The 21,632-nt window shown below is 43.6% G+C and overlaps 1 protein-coding gene across 6 annotated transcripts in view; it reads left to right on the top strand.

Annotated features, from left to right (window-relative positions):
* Positions 1-21,632, top strand: part of LOC119165290 (uncharacterized) — a 205,031-nt gene that overhangs the window by 44,678 nt on the left and 138,721 nt on the right. For 5 of the 6 annotated variants that reach the window (XM_075871420.1, XM_075871423.1, XM_075871418.1 and 2 more), the window contains exons 2-11: positions 4,256-4,596; positions 5,273-5,439; positions 6,460-6,674; positions 10,116-10,191; positions 12,004-12,162; positions 13,185-13,353; positions 15,051-15,185; positions 17,749-17,808; positions 18,359-18,423; positions 20,918-21,167. In XM_075871420.1, the coding sequence (XP_075727535.1) occupies positions 4,297-4,596; positions 5,273-5,439; positions 6,460-6,674; positions 10,116-10,191; positions 12,004-12,162; positions 13,185-13,353; positions 15,051-15,185; positions 17,749-17,808; positions 18,359-18,423; positions 20,918-21,167 (1,596 nt within the window). In that variant the 5' untranslated portion in view covers positions 4,256-4,296. The remainder of the gene's footprint in view (positions 1-4,255; positions 4,597-5,272; positions 5,440-6,459; positions 6,675-10,115; positions 10,192-12,003; positions 12,163-13,184; positions 13,354-15,050; positions 15,186-17,748; positions 17,809-18,358; positions 18,424-20,917; positions 21,168-21,632) is intronic. The other variant, XM_075871422.1, reaches the window with a different exon arrangement.

Below are 21,632 nucleotides of genomic sequence, written 5' to 3'. Positions count from 1 at the left end.
CGTAACAACGCGCCGCTGTGCCTGGCCTCTTATGCTAGTGCTCGCGCGGGCGCCGCAATCGATATTTTACAGGCCTTCAGTCTTCATTCATTAGGCACGTACAGGGGGCGTCAAAAGTTCCCAGGCCACAATCTCACCTATTTCTATGGAAGTATGGCCTGGGAACATTTGGCCTGGACTGTATGCTTTTCACCAGTGGCGGATCCAGAAGGTGGGGCGGTAGTGTTTTGCCTTGATTTGACCTGTAGTACAGACATGAATGATGCTGGGTAGGGCGCTAGTGTAAGGGATTCCTGGAACACAGATCTATGGAAATAATTGTCTTGTGTATCTGCCAGCCAGTATTTTAGGTAGTCATGTGTATGGACATGCAAATAGAGAATTTTCAGGCCGAACTGAGCACTGCCAGAATCTGATATTCAGTACATGTAACACTGCAAATTTTAGGGTATTAACATGCCCTTAGTTATGCTACATGTTTAAATGGGCCTGTTCATTGGTTTACAAGGTTGCAAGTCTTTGCAGGTAGATTGCAATATAAACTAAGATCTCTAAGCTAGAAGCTGCAAGAAAAAAATAAAAGAAGCACAGCATGCCTTTTTTTTGTTTTGGGCTAAACTTTCAACTATGTTGTGTATGGTCTGTTTTTCTGCACACAGCAGTGCAGTAAAAAGGGGTGGGTGGGTGCACCTTTATCCTTTAGAAATGAATGGCAATATTAATGTGGTTTACAATGTCAATTACAATCTGTGTGTTTTGTGTTATCACCATGACTGTTATTAGGATGAATGGCTGATTCCTGGGGACGTATGTTCAGTGATGCAAGCTGGCATCAGAAGTGTCACCCACAGTGACAGCCTAGCAGGTTGAGGTTTGCACTGTTAAGCTCGAAGGTTTGGGTTCGATTCCGTTCCATGGCAGCATAATGCAAAAAACCTTCATGTGCTTCAATCAGGTGGTTGAAACTTATTGTCCTCCACCCCTGTGTGCCTTGTAATCATATTATTCTAGAATTTAAACACAAGCAATGATTATTATTATTACCAGGTAATTGATAATTGACAGGCACATGAATACACATTCCCGGGTACAGTTTTTTGTCAATAGAGAGCCGTTAGGATATATAGATAGTCAAATAGGTTCCTCATTAAGGAGCAACCTGCCTAGCTAAATATCTAGAGCTTTTTAAACACATTTATAAATACCTACACTAGTTGAAAGGTGCCTAGATATCTTTACAGATAAATACTTGAAAGTGCATGAAGTATTTAGAGAATACTAATCACATGAACAATATTATACACTGGGATCAGTGATGTCAGTCCAACCTTCAGAGGACGAACTAAATACCTTATAAAGGTCATCTTCAACCTTTTTCCTACCTTGAAAAGAAAGTCTTTGATTTAATTTGTAATTTTTTTTTTTGCTCATATTGTGAAGTTTTTTTTCTGAAAGAAATATCACCATTGTTTCGATTTGGTGGAGTTAATTTGGTGGAGTTAATTAACTTCTTGTACTGCATAAGAAACTCTTTTAAGAAGGCTTCACTGCATGACCCAAACGCTAATTCAAGGGTGCAGTTTATTCACAATTTCGTCTGTGTCCAGCACAGCTTGTTTCTGTCTTATGTTACAACCAACCCAGTGAAGTGTACTCCTGCAGTATTTCTGGCCTTTTCAGTTGAGAAGCAGCCACTTTAATTTTCAACGCAGTGCCTCGCAGGGCTGTCGTCTGATCAGGACTCGTCAAACACTTTCTCCTCCATGTTCTTTCATTGCCTTTTGAGGATGAGGCTGCAGTGTTTACACTGGGGTGCCAATGGCGACAGTGTGATGAAAGGCGACAGAAATGGCACAACATGGAAATGAGTGATCATACAGTTTCAGAAAAATTCATGAACAGGAGGTAGGCTTAAGTTGAAGTTTCAACAAGGGGTCGCGACAGTATTCAGTAAGACAAGGAGCGATAGGTTCAGCACGTTAAAAATCTCTCTACACCTCAGGTGAAAACTCAACAGATGTCTGGTTCTGCTAATCTGAACTTCAGGCTTGCGCAAGGTCAACATGATCAATAAGGCTTCAGCGAGAGGCTAGTGTGGCACATTTGCGAAAACCAGTAGTAGTCCATCCAGTCGTCTTGTCTCTAGGTCCTGTAATTTTTGCGCTCTACTGTTATGTTAACCCCTTTTGCTACTGTCAAAAAACAAAAGCGATTGAAGATTAAAGAAAATCTTTTATTTTTTGCTCTACTTGTAAAGCTTTTTCTTATATTTTTAGAATAACACAATATAATAATTCAATAATGGGGTCCCTTTATTTCACTAAGCATGTAAAAAAGTAACTCAAAGATTTCTTTATCGCATAGAAATACAATGAAAGTGGCTATAAATTGAAAGCAAAAACACAAATTGCCCAACATGGGCAATTGTGGTAATCTAACGTAAGAAAACAACAAGCATTACGAGTATAGATTTCATTGGTTTCATGTGAAACCGATTTTTGTTGACCTGTATAGTAATTTTTTCGACAAAATTTTTTGACTGCTATACTCATCAGTGTACCACAAATCCAGAAAATTTGCAAGAAGGGACACACACATTGTCAAGGTGGCCATATTGTTTTTATTAATATAGGTGCCATTTTTATGTATATAAATATAAAATGATTTTTTTTACAATGAAATTAGCTGATGACCTGGGTGTTCTGCTTGCGTGACGTCATTGGTCTGTTCAGTATTATCCTCAGACACTGATTAAGTGGTAGTTGAGATTTGAATAGTCTAAGAGAGTTGAGGGGTGTTGGACACAAGTACATGCTACCTAGCTAATGAACAGGCATTAAGGAAAGTTGAATGCAGTGTATGTGCTTGATGGTTGAGCAACTAAAATAGACGACATAAAAAAATAAATCTGAGGGCGGGACGCTTGCAAGCGGTGCCCCTCTCCCCCTGCTTGAACACACGGGTAATGAAGAGCCCCCTGACCCACCTGGTATTTACGCCAGTGATGCTCGTCAGCGATAGTAGAAAAGTCAGTCTGTCGGGCTGCGGCTGCCAGAGGTGCTGACCATGTCAAAGTTGACTGTACATCCATGCCTACAGCACTAATGGTGGCAAACTTTAGAACTTCTTGTTGGGCGAGGTGGTGCAGGACTCACTGTGGGAAAAGTGCAAGAATCTCGTACGAACACAGAGTTAAGTGAACTAGACAGAAATTTTGCTCTTTCTGTCTACTTTGTCATTTCCTGTGTTCGTCCAAGGTTTGCACACTTTTCTCAAAATAAATGGTGGCAAAGCAGCATCTCGGGAGTAGTCTAGCAGTGCAATGTGCTGGTTCTGTTGTCATTTCCTGTGTTCGTCCGAGATTTGAGCACTTTTCCCAGAATAAATGGTGGCAAAGCAGTATCTCTGGAGTAGTCTAGCGGTGCATCATGCTGGTTCTCTGATTGATCTTTAGTCAAAGCAAGTAGACACCTCATTATCCTTGCCTCAAGCAAAGAATTGCAATGAGGTTAAATCGCTGCAAACCAATGGTTCTTATGAAAACAGTGTGGAAAACCCTCGAAATGTAAAGAGCTCAAGGCCAGCTTTTTTTTTTTTTTTTGAAGCAGTCTATGTAAGAAGAGAACACCAACTTGCCCAGTGCTCAGTTCTTCTGAACCAATGGTGTAATCCTCTTCAAAGTAAGCGAAACCAAGTTATCACTCAAATCTCGGTTTTGCCTTTGAAATCCCAAACTTTTACCCGCTTTCTGTGATTTCTGGTATGAAAAAAAAATGCTCAAGTAAAACAAGGTGACCTACTTCTTTAGAGATGTATCATTTCAGTGAGAAAATGTGTGTGTGAATCAATTGACTTGAAAAGAAATTTTCTGCTAGTGCCCGACAAAAGACTATTGGGGCCTACAATTTTCGAATGCAAAGAACAACATTCACAGCACAAGCCGACAGGACTGGCACTACTTTCATTTCAACCAGTCCTGTCATGTCATCCGGTGATCGTTGTGCATTGCGCTCCAAATTGCCCGTCGACTATGCACTATCTCGCCAAATTTGAAGTTTAGTTGGACTATTGGGGCCATGTTGTGTTGTCACGAGAAGCCCAACAACTTAGTGCCCAAAGGCCAAGTGTTCAGTGGTGGCGAACTTTTTATGGCATGTTGATGACTCTTGCCAGCATTGGTTATATTGATAAAATGTCTGTACTTGTCTACTCGAGGTGAAGGGTTAATAGTTTGTCCCCTTCTTTCTCTGTGCAGCCATGGGCTAGGACCCCACCCAGAACTCTTCGCTGATCCGGATGGACGAGGACGACGAACAGGTCCAGTTCTATTCGCTACCGCCTGAGGGCATGATCCTGCCCGCAGATGAACTCGGGAGTCCTTCGCCGGAGAACGGGTGTCGAGGAGAGGGTGAAGACTCGTTCGAAGGAGAAGGGACAGAAGAGGTGATCGCCAAAGTCGACAAGCCGGACGGCTGTGTGGTCAGCGATGCCCTACAACGATTGGTCGAACTGTGCGAGGCACCAGAGAACGGTCTAGTCACCCTGGACAAGCTCATGGCAGTCATTGAGAGCCAGGGATTCCAGTGTTCGGCTCAGGTGATCTAGCCATCTCCCTTAGTGCAATAATCCCATATCTTTGCAAGCTTGGAATGTCCTCTATTATAATGTTCTTTCGGTGCACATGGTATAGTCTGACTATTTGTTCAATTCAATAAGCTGCTATGAATATTACATAAAAGGCAGGTTCAATGTACAAGCTGTGGGGGGTGCCTTGTGTTAGTGCATTTTAAGGTATGTAGAAAAAAGATTGGCAACTCGGAAAAAAACAGCAAATAAATAAAAAAGCAACCTAGGTAAAGTAATTATCAAAGGTCCTACTAGTCTGCAGTTATAAATGTAAAAATACACCACTTATAGAACTTGGCTATAATCAAATAACGTCAGTGTGAAATAACTTATGCATAACAGTTCGTCTCCTAACTTGTACGTGCAAATGTAAACGGTTTGTATAAGAACTAATGGGACATTTTTCAAAAACATAGATTAGAGATAGTATTGCTACAGGGTCTCTAAAGTCTCCAAAGCAAATTTCTTGAGCGTCAACACGTTCTTGACAGATTCTAGAATTTTTTGTCTTGCGGTCAGTTCATGCAGCAATAAATTTATTTAGCAGATCCATTGGATGGTTATTTGGAAAAGTGGTGAAGTGATGTGGGCCCCTCTAGAGAGCAGCGTTCCCGCTTAAACAATGTTCCACATAACGTATGCATAGGACGAGCAGTCTCTGAACCAAGTCTACAATGCCCTGTGGGCTGAGAGCGAGTCCAAGGGCCTGGTCACCAATGGGTCCTCGGGCAAGCGTGACGTCCACGTGGACATCCACGGCTCCAAAGTGATTCGCAACCTGCTCGACGACTACCAGCGGAATGCGCACCTCCAGTGAGTTCCGTATTTTTTTTTGTAAGTGGATGGAAAACAAGTCCGAGGTTCTTTATTCGTTATGAGACATAAAACACAGCAGCGTGGTGAATGGATAGATTATATGAGTTCTCGCTTTATAATGGGGCAGCGACCTGTGTGCCACCAGGTTTGAAAAGAACTTGCTTGTTGTCGACCGAATGCCTTGTGTAGTTGAATTCAATTGACCTACAGGAGAGCATCTATCCAGGCTGGTTGGTGCCTAATTAGCACAAGAACAAACAGCGCTACACACAGGACAGAGAAAAACTGACACATGATCAGCACCCTCATCTGTCGTTCTTTCTCTTTCCTGTGTCCAGTGCTGTTTGTTCCGGTCCTAACTTGATCATTCTATAGAATTTCACAGCCCTTTATTCCATATGGCAAAATGACCTCAGTTTCCCCACGATTTATTTTTGTCCTTTCTCCTTATTTTCTCGGCCTCCACTTGTCTTGCAGTCTCTTATCGCTATTGCATACCTGCTCACCATCCCACTGTTGAAGGCTTTGCGGAAGGCAACTCTGTCACCATGTTTTTGCCCTATCTGTTTCTGTGTTTCTTTCCACTTTTTGCTTTCTGTTGCTCTCCTTTCTCTTCTGTCTATCTGTTCTGTGCCTCTTTGTTGTTTTTCTCAGATAGAACCTGTTGAAAAAATGCCACATTACTCATCCATTGTGCCAACCAGAGTTAGTGTGGTGGCCACAATTCTTACTACCTGCCAAATTACTAGGCGATACAGAAGAGTGTACTAATAACACTATCCTCATTTCTCGAATGTTTGTCTCCAAGAGCAAACTCTCTTTTTGTCATTCAAAAGATGAAAAAGGTGAAGAGAGTGCATGCTGGCAGAATTATTGCATTGCACATACTATGTGCGTCAACTCAACGTAGTTCTCTGGTCACGTGAACAGCAGGTTGAAGAGCCCAAACAGTGCTACAGTTTAGTGTTTTAGGACATCTGCGGCTATCTTATTTCATCTCGCGCATGCTTGGTGCAGGGACATCTGGGAGCCGGGACTGTCAGTGCTGCTGGACTCAAGTAAGTCGGGCGGGTGCACACCCACGCACAGCGGGGGCAGCAGCCCCGTTGCATTCTCGACGCCTCTTCGTCATGCTGGTGGCGGTTGTGATGTCGCTGGTAGCACTAAAATGGGTGGTGGCGGCCGCGGAGGTGCATCGGGTCGCTCAACTTCATCTACCTGCTCTTCAGCAGGTGAGAGTGGAGGGGAGCCCTTCTTATAACCTCTTTTTTTTTTCTCTGCACTAACACAGGCTGAATCGACACAGTGAAGAGAGGAAAACACGGTTCTGCTCAGCGGTATTGCAACGGCAGTAATGAAGCGAGCCGAGCAGCTGTATTAGTCACGTTGCTGTGCACAGTATTTCACGGAAACATTTTGCAGAAGGGATGAAGTCTCCGAGATCCACCGCCTGTGGCTGCAAATGCTGGGCTGATAAATGCAGGCGATAGCACGAAGATGCTTTGAGCAACAGATCCTTGAACATGCATTGCTAATGAGTAGAGGCCGGATTTATAGGCACTAAAGATTTCATTTTAGGCACCAAAATAAACAGGCAAAATGCAGTTTTAGGCACCCAAAATTCAAAAAATTTCTAGAAAGATTCAAATTTTTGAAGAAATACGTGCGGGATTTGTGTCTACGACAAGAAAGCAAACAGAAATGTTTTGGTGTATGTTGGTACAAAAACGCCATTGGTTTTGCATAGCCACGAATTTTTTTTAGGAGGGTTTGCTGAACAGGGCTTCTCCTTTTATGGTACAGCATGGTGAGTTAAGGGCCCACCGTCGAATGAACATGCTCCGGGGTCTTTCTTCTCAGCATGGCTGTCAAGGCGTTGAATTTTAAATCTAAATTTTTTTCTCAAGTGTAACCTGTACAACGGTTTCATATTAATTTAATATTGCTGTATACAAGACATTAGACATAAAAGTGTGCAACACTTTTTAAACTTCTGATGTACGTTATTATCTACAAGAGTAATGCTTATCTAAGATGAAGCTTGTAGTTCATAGAACGCATGACTGAAGTGTTGCATCAGAGTATTCGGTTTGCAAGCAGTTGCACACGTGACACTACTTTTCTTGTGGAGGGCAAGACAACAGTGCACTAACAGAGCCATTGTTGCCTTTACATGACTTTGCCACGTGATATGGCAACACAATGCCTGAGGGAATCTTTAGTTAGCTCTCAAGTTCCAAATGATTTGTACTGGCACTTGATCTGTACTGAAGTTTTGGAATTGTGCAAGGCGTGCACTGGAGGCTTGCTCATTTATGGTAGACTCTTTGTGACCGGAAACCTTGCCACGCTGGTCGTCACGGTGACAGTCAGCGCAACCGACCGTAAGTGGCCTCCGACATTCGTGTCACTTGCCAGTCTCCTAAAACCATTAAATCGTCGCTTTAGCACCTGCTGACTCGCTTTATTTTTTTCACTTGACTGTTTTGACATTTGCATTCGTATGCTGGCTGTTACTTACCGCTGCACTAGAAGTGCCGCACGTGACGTAACTGTCACTCTTGCACTAAATGTGTCACACTTCATGCTCTTGCACTAAGAGTCACACCCGTCATGACTGCCGCACCGTTGCTCTAAATAGCATCACGCATGACCCACTTTGTTTAGACTGGGTCATGATCTTGGCACTGGCTGTCATACTGACTTCCACGCTGGTTATTGCACGTTTTGTGCAATTGTGCTGCCTTCTGTTATCAGTAATGAAACTGCATTTCGACTAAATGCATGGGTGTCTGAATACGGTGTTTTTTTTTTTTGGATGCCTGTTGGGAGGAGGTGGTGCATGACTGATGTGTGCGTGGGCATTAACATTATATTGAAATGCATTGGTGGGAGTACTTGCATAAAAAATTTGTAATTTGATGTTTTCAACTTGTCATTTTGCTGAGTCAGCAGAAGGCCATTAAGGCCTATAAAGAATACTGAACAAGCCTCACAGGGTTAATCTGATCTTCGTTAAGACCTACATTTGTGAACCAGTTCAAATCACAGTGCAAACGAGGTGACTAGTTCATGACTTCATCTTAAATTAGCTTTACTTTGTTGCCGTAATTCTGCAAATGCTGCACGTAAGGGCAACCAGAACAACCAAAAAAATACTTGCACCACACATTTTAAGTTTGTGAGCAATACTCATTATAAAGGTGGCAGCACAAGATGAGGAAAAATAAACAAGAAGAATATGTTCTCATCCTCATCTGGTCTGGTCATAGTTGTAATATACCACAACCAAGTACCTGAATTCACAGTTATGACAGTGTCATATTTCACTGCCCTTGCTACGAAATGTTATGCCGTGTAGCTCTTGAACATGACATCAGCGCAGTGTTGATGGCACCAAATTTTAGACTGCAGGAATAATGTTGTACAAAAATAAAACTTACATACTTTCCAACTTGCATAACATTAAATGGCACTTGGCCACTGTCTATTGCAACCACCATTGGTCTTGGCCACTTGCTTTATGTTGCGCTAAGTCATAATTGATCAACATCAGGTTGTCATTGAGCCACTTGATGCATGTGTGGCAAGTTGGACAGCTATGTTTTCAACGTTAGTTTTCAGAGCGAATTCTGAATGTTTGTGGTTTAGATCGTAGTGCAAGTTTCTTGACTGTGCAACCTTTGAACCTGACACTGAACATAAGCTTGCTAATTTGTCAGGTTGGATGTACCGGAGCCTTGCTAACTTGGTAAAGAACGAACATGTTATGAAATTTTTAAATAACAGCTTACTAGGGCTTTCTAAGCTTGCAAGAAAAAGCAACATGCACTCGAAGGACAGGTACCATATGTGTTTCTCACATACATCTTTTTGTCTTGTCTGTATTGAGAACTTGCAGCTCCGAAAATAACAGGCCCATATCTGCTTTTAAGGGGAACAGCTTACCTTTGTTCTTGCAAGTTGTTTTTTACACTAGTATATTAAGTTTCCTCAGTCTTAGTGAAATCATTTTGGAGGTAGTATTAGATATGTCTGTGGAAGTTGCGATTCATTTATGCTTCATCTGATAATTCTATTTATTTTGCCTAAAAATATGCCCATATATTCTTGTACTGAGTGTCACTATATCTAGGTGCTGTATTTCTATATTTGGGCCTGTGTTCGAAAGATTTTTTAGAGCCAGTGCCGGCAGTAGCAACAGTTGTAGGGACAGTTAAAACACTATAAATTGTCCCTATGGTCTTATATAGACTTGTGAGGACATTTTGAACAGTTTCAAAGTGTCCCTACATGTCTATGTAACGTCGTAGAAACTATATGCAGAATAGCTCTGTCCTTGACATTTCTTGCCATTCCATTCCTCAAAATAAGCAATAAACAATTGCCGAGGATATAACAGTTAAGTAGGAACGAGATGTATTGGGTATTACTGCTCTTTTTTCATGGTTGCCCCATCGCATTTACTTGAACCACGATGCTTTGCTGTTATGCTGTGTAAAGTCCATGCAATGCATGGAGCACTCGAGCAAAGCACGAACTCTTCCAACTGTCAACTTTATTGGTGGTGTGAGTTGCACGCAATCTTAGGATGCCAACGCAGTACCTTTAATTTGGCATGTTTGAGATGTGTGGTGCTTTAATGAGAACTGCGTTTCGCTCGTCCCTCCCAGAAATACTCTCATCCCTGGAGGTGTCCATGTTCAGCTATGGAAGCAAAGAAGGCATAGCAGGCGACATCAGCATTCTGTGAGTGCCAACGAAGTTCTGCTCCTCTTCTGAACATTGCTGCTGTGCCTATTTGTGTGGTGTTTTGTGAAACCTGTTCTAACTGGAGTGTTGGATGATTGTGTAAGCTCTTTACTATGACACTGTATACAACAGAACACAGCGAGCTCAGTGCATGCTGCCACATTGAAAAGCGCGTCGCGCCATCTGTTGCAAGCGTGGCGAAGCGACACCTCTGCACTGCCACGTGAGCAGACGCTCCGCAAATCAAACGTGAAAATGCACAACCCGAGTCTGGCTGTAAGGATGTTTCTCGCTCTCCCTCTCCTGGTATTTTGTGCTGATTTTGTGTGAAATGTCGGGAGACCTTCCTAGACAGTCCGGAATGTCTACAGCACGCGCATTGCAGACTTTGGAAGGAACTTCATCAGTTACGTACTATTGCAATTGATAGAAAGGCGAATAGGGGAAGTGTTGCTTTTCACTCATTCGCACTGCGGAGTGCCTTGGCTGTAGCAAGGCAGAGTTTGTGGTGTAAGTCGGTGTCAACATAGTGCTAGAATCTTGCTTCAACTTACGCTCCTCCAGTGCATGTATTTATCATTGGCCACTCATGCCGGGCACTCGGAACACTCATGCATTGCGAAAGTGCCAACCAGAACAAGATTTTAAAATGGAACGTCAACGCTGACCGAAAGCAGATTTGCCTAGTGAGTCAAGACATGCCGCACTTCGACTGAGACGAAAGCTATGCTTTTCGTGCCGTTCACGTCTCTTCGTATCGCTATAGTACGCCGTTACAATTGTATGCGTGAGCGGTGCTTGCATCCACGCGCGAGTCATAATATATCCTATTACTGGCATGCGGCCTGCGAAAAAGTACGGCAATGATTTGATGCCGCATACTATACAGGCATAGTGCATGCAAATCACCGCTGCAAAGCGAAACAGCTGGCGTCGCGCTTGAGTAAACGCAATAATTATATTTACTTGTACATCTTTTCACTAGTAGTTTTTTCTGCCAATTACGATTATATCCACTGGCGGCAGAGCTCAGCGTTTTTCATTGCGGATGGAAATCTGTACAATCAGAATACACCACACTGGCACGATCGCCGCATTGTGTTGGGATCGATTGCCGCATCGTGTTGGAACAGACGCTTTTTTACATGTTAAAGTCCCAAAGCCACTGCTTGCCATGCTAGCGAGGCACGCTTTGGCAGCTCAAAACAAATTATGGTGTCTCTGGGAGCGAGGGTATACCGCCGAAGGCGCCTGGGTGCAAGATAGGCATGCTCTCGTCTATATGGTTGACATTTTGTGTACTTTTTGCGCACAATGGCACCAATTTCGTTTTACTGAGTGTATTGTTGTTAGCAAAGACTCGACACTTAAATATGTTCAATATGTTTAATAAAGATGTGTTAACATTCCTTATCGCATGACACGGGGTAGCTTGTCAAGTACGGTGTAATAAGGATACAATATGAAGTAACCTCAATACGCTCATTGCATTGTACAAGTCATTTTGCTTATTTTTTGTGTTGTCTTTTTGTTAACCATTTGTCTGCTTCGTTTCTGAAAAAATTGCAGTTTGATGCCACTCCATGCTTGCATTCGTTTCGTCATGTATGACGGGTTATTCATGTGTATACATGGGCGATTGGTGCTTTGTGAGGCTTTCTTTGCCTTTACACTGATCCTGTAGGCAATTGTGTATTCTGGGTATCTAAAATATATGTTCAATAAATAAAGAAATAAAACTGAGTAGCAGGTTTGCTTAGTATGTGGAACAAGCTATATCCATCGTGCCTTCTTGGTCCGTCTATCCAGGGATCTGGCACAATTGGAGTCTGAGCGGTCTCAGTTTCAGCACAATCTGCAGCGGCTGACCAAGGAGAAAGAGGATGGGATGCGCCAGTGTTTGCAGCTCGAGGAGGCCAACCAGGCGTTGGCCGCATCCAACAAGGGCCTGCTCGAGCGGGTGCGAAGGTGTGTGCTCGCATCGATTCTTCCACCGTATTCAGGTAGCTGAAGGGCTCTTTAGTGGGCTAGTTGGTTTAGGAACATTGTGACAAAACAGCACGAGCAACGCGATGTAGAACATACGAGGCACAGCCCTGTGTCTTGCAGCGCTGTGTCGTCTGCTGTGGCGGAGCAGTCGGTGGTTATGGGGCTCGCCCCCTGGCCTGAAGGTTGGCACTTCCATCCCAGCCGAGGCAATCGCATTTTCATTGAGGCGAAATGATCGAGGCTTGTGGACTGTGTGCTGTTTGTGCACATTAAAGAGCACCAGGTGGTCGAAAATTCTAGATCCCTTCACTACGGCGTCTCTCGTAATCATGCTGTGGTTTTGGGATGTACAACCCCAGATATTATAGCAGCACTGTGTTCTGTATGTTCGTCTTGTTCTCTGCGCTGTTCTTCCACAGTGCACGAGGTTACTGGGTGGGCTGTGTGGCTTTGATGTATGTGTAATTGGGAAATGTCTGGAATAATGTTCGAATAGCAGTTTTTTTGAGGAACTGAATTTCTGTGCACTTGAGAGCAAGACTCGCATAAGGGATAGAGCCTGCCTGTGTCATGCTGTCAATATGTCTCGCAATAAAAGCCTTAAAAGCTGTGCCAATGTGCCCAAACGTACATTATTTCAAGCATCAAGTGCTTGAGAATAGCAATCTGCCAATCCAGCCAAGTGAATGTACTGTAATGTTGGACTGTTAAACTATGAATCACGGGTTTCATATCGGCAACACCTATTAGTTGGCAAAAGGAAAAAATGTTTATGCAATAAAATTTTTGGAATGTTGTGGAGCCTCAGATGGTCAAAAAGTCAAAATTTGAAATCTCTCACTACAGCATCTCTCGTAATCACAGCTCTCTTTTGACACATGATTTTCCCTAACTTGATAAATTACGATTAAGCATCAGGATTTGTTGCCTAACTGGCTTGTAAAACTTCAAAATTTTCTGTTTAAAAAACTTCTCCCTGCCCTCCACTTGAACGTCTGCAGCCTGTGCCAAGAAGTGGAGGCCCTGAGGAGTGCTAGTGCAGAACTGGAGGAGACGAAGGCTGCACTGGCCGCCACCAGTGTCGCTCGGCAGGAGGCAGAGCAGCACCTGGTGCAAGCCAGGGCTGCCAAGGCAGCACTTGAGAGCCAACTCGAGAAGAGGATGTCTGAGGTTAGGAATGATTACATATCATAGAGCATGCAATGGAATCCCGGAGACTCTCATTAAACGGTCCCTGAAGGGACCGCGAAAATGTTTCATTTAACAGTAGTCGGTTCACCGAGCGCTGAACACCAGTGCAGAATACCAGTATGAAACCAGTCATATCAGAGGCGCTTGTCCTATTTAAGCCGCAGTTTCATTTAAGATTTAAGTTTTCTGAGAGCCTGCTGTATGCATGATGTCCATAGACCAGACCACACGTACCTCGCACTCGAGTGCCTAAGCTCTTGGCGGCATACTCTCCTACCGAGGCACCATTTCGTTCTGGACTGCAAAGGATTTTATCTATTGTGCCTAGTTAACATGGCAAACGGTGCCTCTGGGAGTTTAAAATGCAAGAAAAGCACGTGATGGTGCAATTGTGCCAGTCTGGTGTTTCCAGCTTGTGCAGATTTCTCTTGGCCATGAGAAACGTTGAGCCTCCCCGTCATTATTTACTCGCATACCTTGTCTACTTTTTTTCTCAGTTGCAGAGGCCTGAAAATGGCATGTGCTAATTGCACATAGATTTTGTGAATGCATCCGGAATAATATGATAGTCCTAACGTGTGCTGTATGTGCAATTAAAAGAAAAAGTAAGGCACTAATGAAGTGTACTTCTTCACTTAACAGAATTAGCTTGTACTTTGAGGAGCCAGGTCTGGCCTGTTCGGAATTGTTGGTCGAGAGGTCTGATTCGGAATCGTTGTGGCTGCTGCCACACCCCCTTCCAAAGCACAGTGTTGTCGGTTTCATTGAGTGCGACTAAATCCCCCTTTTTGGTGAATATCTTTTTGGCTATGCTGGGAGAAACCAGGTGGCACGGCATGGCGATATCAGAGGACCTAAGCTTTTGCACATAATTAAAAAGGTTTTCCATGGCGAGAAACTTGTATTAGCAAACGTGCACTCTTCTGCCATCTCCAGTTTATTCTGAAGTACTTCTTGTTGAAGTGCCTGGCGGCAGCACGGTTCCAGTTTTCTTCGGCAAATTCAATAACGTGTTTGACTTTAGACATATAAATACCTATTGCAAGTGCCTATTGCAAGTGATCAATAATAATGCGAAGGACAGATGGCGAAACCTAAACTTCCAAAATAACCAAGCTTGTGTTGCATGTAGTGCGGACGCAGTGAATGAGGAGGACATTTGGTGCGACAGGCCTTCGCACGCCTCTGACACAGCAAATAGTTTATGCTGTGTCGCAAGCCTGCATTCTCACAGTAGAAGAGATGGAGAGATAGAGGGAGGCAAGCGCTTGAGCAATTGTGTCAATCTGTCAACAGGCTTGGGTACGGATTTCTCGGAACCGCAGTTCGGGGCAAGTTTACATAAGAAAGGACTTCGCATGCTTTGCACTTGCAGCCGGTTTCATGTACGCCTGCACTCGCTTGCTCTGCGAGGGGCACACTCATCTAAAGTGTTGAACTCAAGAGTGTCTTTCTGGTCCCCACTGGCAAGTGGGCTTCGGTGTGTCAGAGAGTGCAAAATATGCGAGTAAATATTTTTTATTAAAGCTGGATAATTAATAGAGGTGTGCAAGTTATTCGAGTAAGTATGGTATGTTTTTCTTTAAAAATTACCAGCACACCATCACTGACGCTGTACATGGGCAGCTTTAAAATATAAATAAGTTGAACTGAAAAACTGAAATTTTGCCTTTCAGGTGGACAGCCTACAGGAGAAATTGACCAAGTCTGAGGTCCGTGCGAAGAAGGCGTCCGAGACTGTTGCCAAAGACCGGCTGCGACTCCGCGAACTCGAAAGCCGGAACCTCAGCCTCAGGGAGCAGTTGTCGCAGGTGGGTTCAGCCGCAAGGCTTGCACTCTGAGGGAGTGGTGTTAGCAGCATGCTAAATCTATGGAAAAGGTGTGGACAAGCATTATCGAAATAGTTGTGGCACAGATTTTTGAAGCTCATATTACTCCACTATACAAATAGCCTGTATGCACAGACAACTCTGAGCAAGCATGAAGCTTGGAAAATGGCAAGATGTGTTATTTTGATATTGAATTCAATGCCAGCATGGTGCAGCTGTAGACATCAACACTAGCATGTCACAGTGGTGTAGTGATTATGGTGCTCTACTGCCGACGCGAAACGGGATTGAATCCTAGATGCGGCGGCTGCATTTTAGAGGGAGGAGTAAATGATTGAATCCCATGTACTTAGATTTATGAAGGTACCGTATTTACTCGATTCTACCGCGCCCTCGATTGTAACGCGCACCCGATTTCCACCGCCAAAAAAAAAAAAAAAAGTAAGACATCGATTGCAACGCGCACCAATTTTTTTTTTTTGCTGGCCCGCACGATCACACCACTCGAAAAAACGATTCCTTTCGGGATTGTCTTCCATTTAAATATGAGGTACGGGCAAAGCTAGTGCCCATCTGACGTGTAACAGAGCATTGCCGTCACTGTGGTTTTACCGTGGACCGATGTCAGCACGCGAACTTGCTTCGCCCCCTTCTTCTCGACAGTTGTGGTGCCAGGCATGTCGAAGTAAAGAGGCGTCTGATCGGCATTCCAGATTTGCCCAAGCAGGTAGCCGTTGTTGCGCCACAAGTTTAGGATGAACCTCTGAAAACTGTAAAGCTTTTCATCGTACTTCTCCGCAAAAGTTTTCGCATATGCATGTTCCCCTTGGAGGGAGGAGCCTTTCCTCTTCATATAGTTAATTAGCCAGCACCTGCTCGCTTTAAACTGGCTCCGCATTAGACCTTTTTCTAAGACTAATTGCATAGCCCGCACTTGGAGCAGTTCTGTCGTCACGGGCCGCTCGCTCCTCAAGCACATACTCGCGGAGCAGCTCTTCAATTTGCGGAAACCGACCCTGCTGTGGTTCACTGAAGCCTTTGCGTGAAGCTTTGCTGTCGACAATCTTCTGCTTTTGTTTCCGCCGGTCCCGCACGCACGTTTCGGGAACGACCGCGATGCGGCCCGATTTCCGTCCGTTTCTGCACACGCGATGACTTTTCTTTTAAAAGCGGCATCGTGGTGCACTCGAGTTTTTGGAGTCGGCCCTTCCACGTCGTCGATGCTAATGCACTACTAGATGACGAACTCCTCAGCACACGTACGAAGAGCCGCACATGGTAAACACATAGGCAGAAATAGCCGACGCACCATGCCGACACACGTAGGGGGCGGCCATTTTGGATTAGCGATGGCAATAGATTGACCGTAATTTTTTTGTTCGTACTCGATTCTAACGCGCATGCGATTTATGAACTCGCTTAACCGAAAAAAAGGTGCGCATTAGATTCGAGTAATTACGGTAATAGAGAACACCAGATGGTCTAAATTTCCAGAGCCCTCCACTATAGAATCTCTCATAATCGTATTGTGGCTTTGGGACGTTGAAACCCATTGGCTGTTACTATGCCTGTGGAGGGCACGGATTCAACTGTATGTCACGCAACTCCTTATTAAAGCAGAAAATTTCCTCGTTAGTAACTGTGCTATAAAGTGCTGCTTTCTGGTAGCACGTGCTATTTCTTGCCCTCTTGCCCATTTTAGTGTGTTGGTCAGCATGGACATATTGATTCATGTGAAAACTGATTGCGGTGCTATTGAAGTGTACCTGCTTGAGCATGGCGTAGTCTTGTTCATATTGAAAATGATGGTTCATGTTTTCAATACAGTGATAGTTCGTTAGTTCATACACGATACTGCAAGAAATGTCTGAATTTCGGATCATCAAATGTTTTAAGAAAAGCAGTTGGTCTAATACTCCCGTACACTTTCATTACCTTGATGAGTACGTAAATACTGTGCTTAATTTGCATAAAGCACTGTTAAAGCTGCAATTTTGACCACTCACGGCTTCGTTCACAATATTACCACAGCTGAAGACTTCCCTGTCCTAAATAACCCAATATGCACTAACTAGAAATAGATCGACAAGATCATTACCTGCCTTACCGTATGGCTCGGGCTGATGACGATGTAGACTGTGCCGTCTCTTTTTCGGTTGGCTGCAAATGTTGTTTTCACTCCTCTGCGTCAAATGTTTGCGGTGATTCCTGCTCTAAATTTATTGAAAATTGTCAGAGTTAACTGGGTCGTGGCCAAATATCAACAAGTTAACGATAGTTTGGTGCCATTCAACAATGCATAGGCTTTCTAGGACCATAGAATGTGTCCGAGTTATGATATTTTACAAATGGGTGTCAAATTAACGAGTCTTTATGTATATGCTTAAAGTACAACACTTCTTACATGGTGTTTCCAAAAAGGTGGCAATAACATTGTGGGACTTTTCAGTTACACATTGCTTGTACCATCAAGGTAGCATGAGGTTGAATTGTAGCTCGTCAACTGTGGGAATGTGTGCAATAGTTTGCTGTTTATTATGCGCAGGAGGCCAGCAAGCTTGCTGAGAGCGCAGCTGTGGTCCAGGATCTGTCCAAAACTGTCGAGGTATGACTGCTGGTTTCATTTTCAGACATTGTCGTTTCGTTATTCATCAACCTCTTAAAAAACTTTCCACTTGTGTGTAGAATGCAAGTGATAACCCATAAAATACCTAATGTTTTAAAATTTACAATACTTAGAGCATATAAATTGGTTAATTAATCATTTAAACTTCAAAAATGACTCGATGCGAGGGTAATACGTATATTTATTCAACCTTCAATTTAAGCTTTGCGGCATTGCGGTTTTCTCTTACATAAGTATTCTCACCGTACAGCATTCTTTCACTGCAGTAAAACCACTTTTAAAGGGAATTTCATGCAGATTAATTTTACATCTATTCATTGTGGACACGTCAAAATTTTGTGTAGTTTCAATTAAAATCAAAATGAAATCGAGTACTGTAATACGTGTTTGGCGATTGGAAGTGCTCAGGTACTCGCACAAGCATAGTCTCTATGCAATGGGTTGAGATGCAACCTGCCACTATGTAATGCTAAATAGGCACCTTATCGGGTTAAAGCAATGTCCTTGCCTCTTACTGTGTTCCTTACAGACTCTGGAACACAGGCAGAAGGACACAGAGGACGAATTGCGGCAGCAGCGTGTGGAAAACCTTAGGTGAGTTTGGTTCTCTACCGTGCGCCCTATCCCATTGTCACACAGACCCTTTTGAAAAGCCATTCAGTCGATGGCCATCAAAATGCCACAACTCTTTATTGACTCGATGGAATTGTCAGGCTATTGCGCGGCAGTTTCCAACGGAGATTGAGTGGTTGAGCAGTCTTCTGCTAAAGATTGTGTTGTGCTGAAGGTCATTATTTTTGTATATACAGTTGAACCCCGCTACAACGAAACTGACAGGGCACGGAAATACTTTCGTTGTAGTGAAATTGAAAAAATATAGTTGATATAAGCTAACAAAACAAAGGAACGTTTATTCTCAAAATTCAAAAAATGTCCACTGCTTCCTATTCTTTCTCAGCAGCGTCATGACATGATTCTCACCCATTCATAGCGAAGCCATGGGGAAAAGCAGGCTGAAACAACACCTATAACCGCCTTCGTGAACGAATCAAGCAGTTGCAATAAAACGTTAACACCAGCAGCTGTCTGCTGACAACGCCGAGATGGAGGCAGGTTATCATGGAGCAGAGACTTTTGCATTATTCTATGCCATTCTTATCATCCATCACTCGCGGCTAACTGATTTTGTTGATAATGCGAATGAACAGCCACTCTGATTAGTTACCACACTGGCCAAGTGCGAACATAATGATAAGCCTCGGAATCCGAAAAGGCATCATTCCGCGGTTGCGCCCAGCAGCTGCATGAAGGAAGCCATGAACTGAGCGACTGAGCTTCAGCTTCAGATCGTCTGCAACTCAAAAGCAAGCCAGTGGCAAAAGCAGGGCAGTCTCATTGCCATCGCTATCGAGCAATGGCGGCACCCATTCTTGCTGAACAGTGGCAGTTTGTAGTGGTGCCAACGCGTGTTTTAGACTTTGTTGATGCATTTTCAGGTTTTGAAAATGCATAAAATTGTTAAAGATTTGGTTTACTGCATAGAAATAAGTATCTGAGCCTGGAATTGCATCCTAAAATATCATTGAATCGGGAGGATTGAAGAAAAAGTGTTCGTTGTGGCGACAATATTTATGCATTCACTCCTATAGACTGCTGATGAGGAATCAAGAATTTTTCGTTGTAGCAGAAATTTCGTTGAAGCGGCATTCGTTCTAGCGGAGTTCGACTGTATGTCACCTAAGGTTAAATAGCATAAGTTCACTTTGAAATTCAAATGCGCTCTTGATGTTTCAATATTTCAATGTACTTTTAACTTGTACTTATGAATGCAGTTAGCTTTTTTGTTGAGCAGCGAAACTTCGGTGAGTGACACATGGCGAGATGGCATGATGAAGGCTAGCGTGTTGCTGTTGTCTAAAGTATGTGCAATTCATGCGTGTACTACACCGAATGAGACATTGTGTGCAGTGACTCAATGTGCTATACCACAATCACCCCTCATCATACCCTCCTCTTTCTTTCCCTTTTTCCCTTATCTCCGTGAAGAGTAGGAGGCCAGAAACCTGTTTTCAAAGCCGTCCTCTCCTCCTTCTTCTCGTTAAGCACCTTCTTCTTCTTCTTCATGTGCAATTCATATGTTTATAGTAGTAGAAGTACTCTATTAAAGTTCACAATGGTCCCATTTACTGCTTTTAAAGCCCACTGTTTATACGACGCTCCCAGTTACTTCTCTTTAGGCCTACTGGTTAGATTACTTTTTTCTAGTCGTGTCTACAAGCACACTGTAAATGAGAGGGCACGTCGGTGCTGTTTTAGCTTCTGCCGCTCAGTGGCCATCGAAGTTTCGATGGAGTGGTGGGGTCCCTCCTTGACTCAATAGACATTGACTCGACAGCTTTCAAAACGTCCCGTGTAGCAGCCTACACTTGATCCTTGAGTCAATAAGCTATCGGTTAGATGTCCTTCCAAATATCCATGCGACGCAGATATTCCTTGTGTTGAAAGATGGAGGGGTGAATGTTGAGATGTAGAAGAGGTGTACGCTGAGAAAATATTCTCACGCGTGTTCCTTAATTCACTTTTGCTGTATTCGGTTTACGACCACATACTGTCAGTAAGGCTCAGTGCAAACTTCATGATTGTAATAGATCATTTTGTTAAGATGGATAGCCAGACGCAAACATTCCAGCTTATTTCAGAGCTTCTGCGACAACCAGTCATACAGTTGTAAAATTCGATGGCGCATGTATAGATGCCGATGCTCTTCACCCCTTGTCAGATTATCGACGACTGACGCACTGTGCGCCGGTAACAGGGTACAGCGTGCATTGCTTGCTGTAACCAGACTTTCAGTTTCACGGCCTCAAGTTCGGCCAAATAGTGTTTCACCTTCAAGAGGCCTTTAGTGAGCTTCGTACACGTAACTACCACGTGACAGTGAAGAGGCGTATGCTTCCTTTCCTTCTGGCCTGTCTGCATCGTTTGCACTTTACCTCTTGCTGTTAAGTCCCACAGCTTGGTCATCCTGGTGGGGTTTGGGAACTTATTGCAGAAATGGTCAACATAGCCAAACTTTTTGCTAATACAGGCTGAGAGAAGCGCTCTATGAGCGGAACTCTGTGATTGTCGGCGACACCAGCACAATCACCGGCACGGAGCTGCACGACACCAGTCCTGCGGCTGCCGCTGGCGAGGCAAACCTGGACAGCGACGAGGGGGTGCGCTCCATCTCGCCGGCCAGCGTCCTCCTGCTGGACCTGTCCTCCTCCTCATCGCACCAGCCTATCAGCGACGAGCTCTTCTTCAGTGCGCTTGACCTTCCGTATGCGAGCACGCCGGTGAGCTGTCGTTGGGGTTGTTCAAAGCGCACTCGTTGACCTTCGTTAATTCAATCCTGAAAAGGACTGATGAAACTAGTTAAATTATCTGGTGTGTTGAATTAAGTGGCGAAAAAAAATGCAAGGAATGTATCAATGACAATGACAGCTGGTTTAAACAGGTGACTGGAACGAAGTAAAAAAAATTGCAAAATCTCTAGAAATTTTCTTTATATAGTTAGAGTGGTTTTGATCAGAACTTTCTTAATTAGTTCCGTTAACTTTCCCTAACCATTTTAATTTATTGTACAATTTATATGTGATCATTTCTATTTATTCTTTTCTTGGCCGATCACCCATAGCGGATGTGAGCCATGCATATGGGCCCTGATCATCATCAGCTTTGATCAAAGTTCCGGGGTCATTTCCATCAATGTGTCGAATGAATTTCCGTGGATGGAACCTATAGCTAACGCATGCACAGTT

Source organism: Rhipicephalus microplus, chromosome 8 (genome assembly GCF_043290135.1).
Source record: "Rhipicephalus microplus isolate Deutch F79 chromosome 8, USDA_Rmic, whole genome shotgun sequence".
NCBI classification, from domain to species: domain Eukaryota; kingdom Metazoa; phylum Arthropoda; class Arachnida; order Ixodida; family Ixodidae; genus Rhipicephalus; species Rhipicephalus microplus.
The sequence above is the reverse complement of the archived record's forward strand: the minus strand, read 5'-3'. Positions and strand labels throughout refer to the sequence as shown.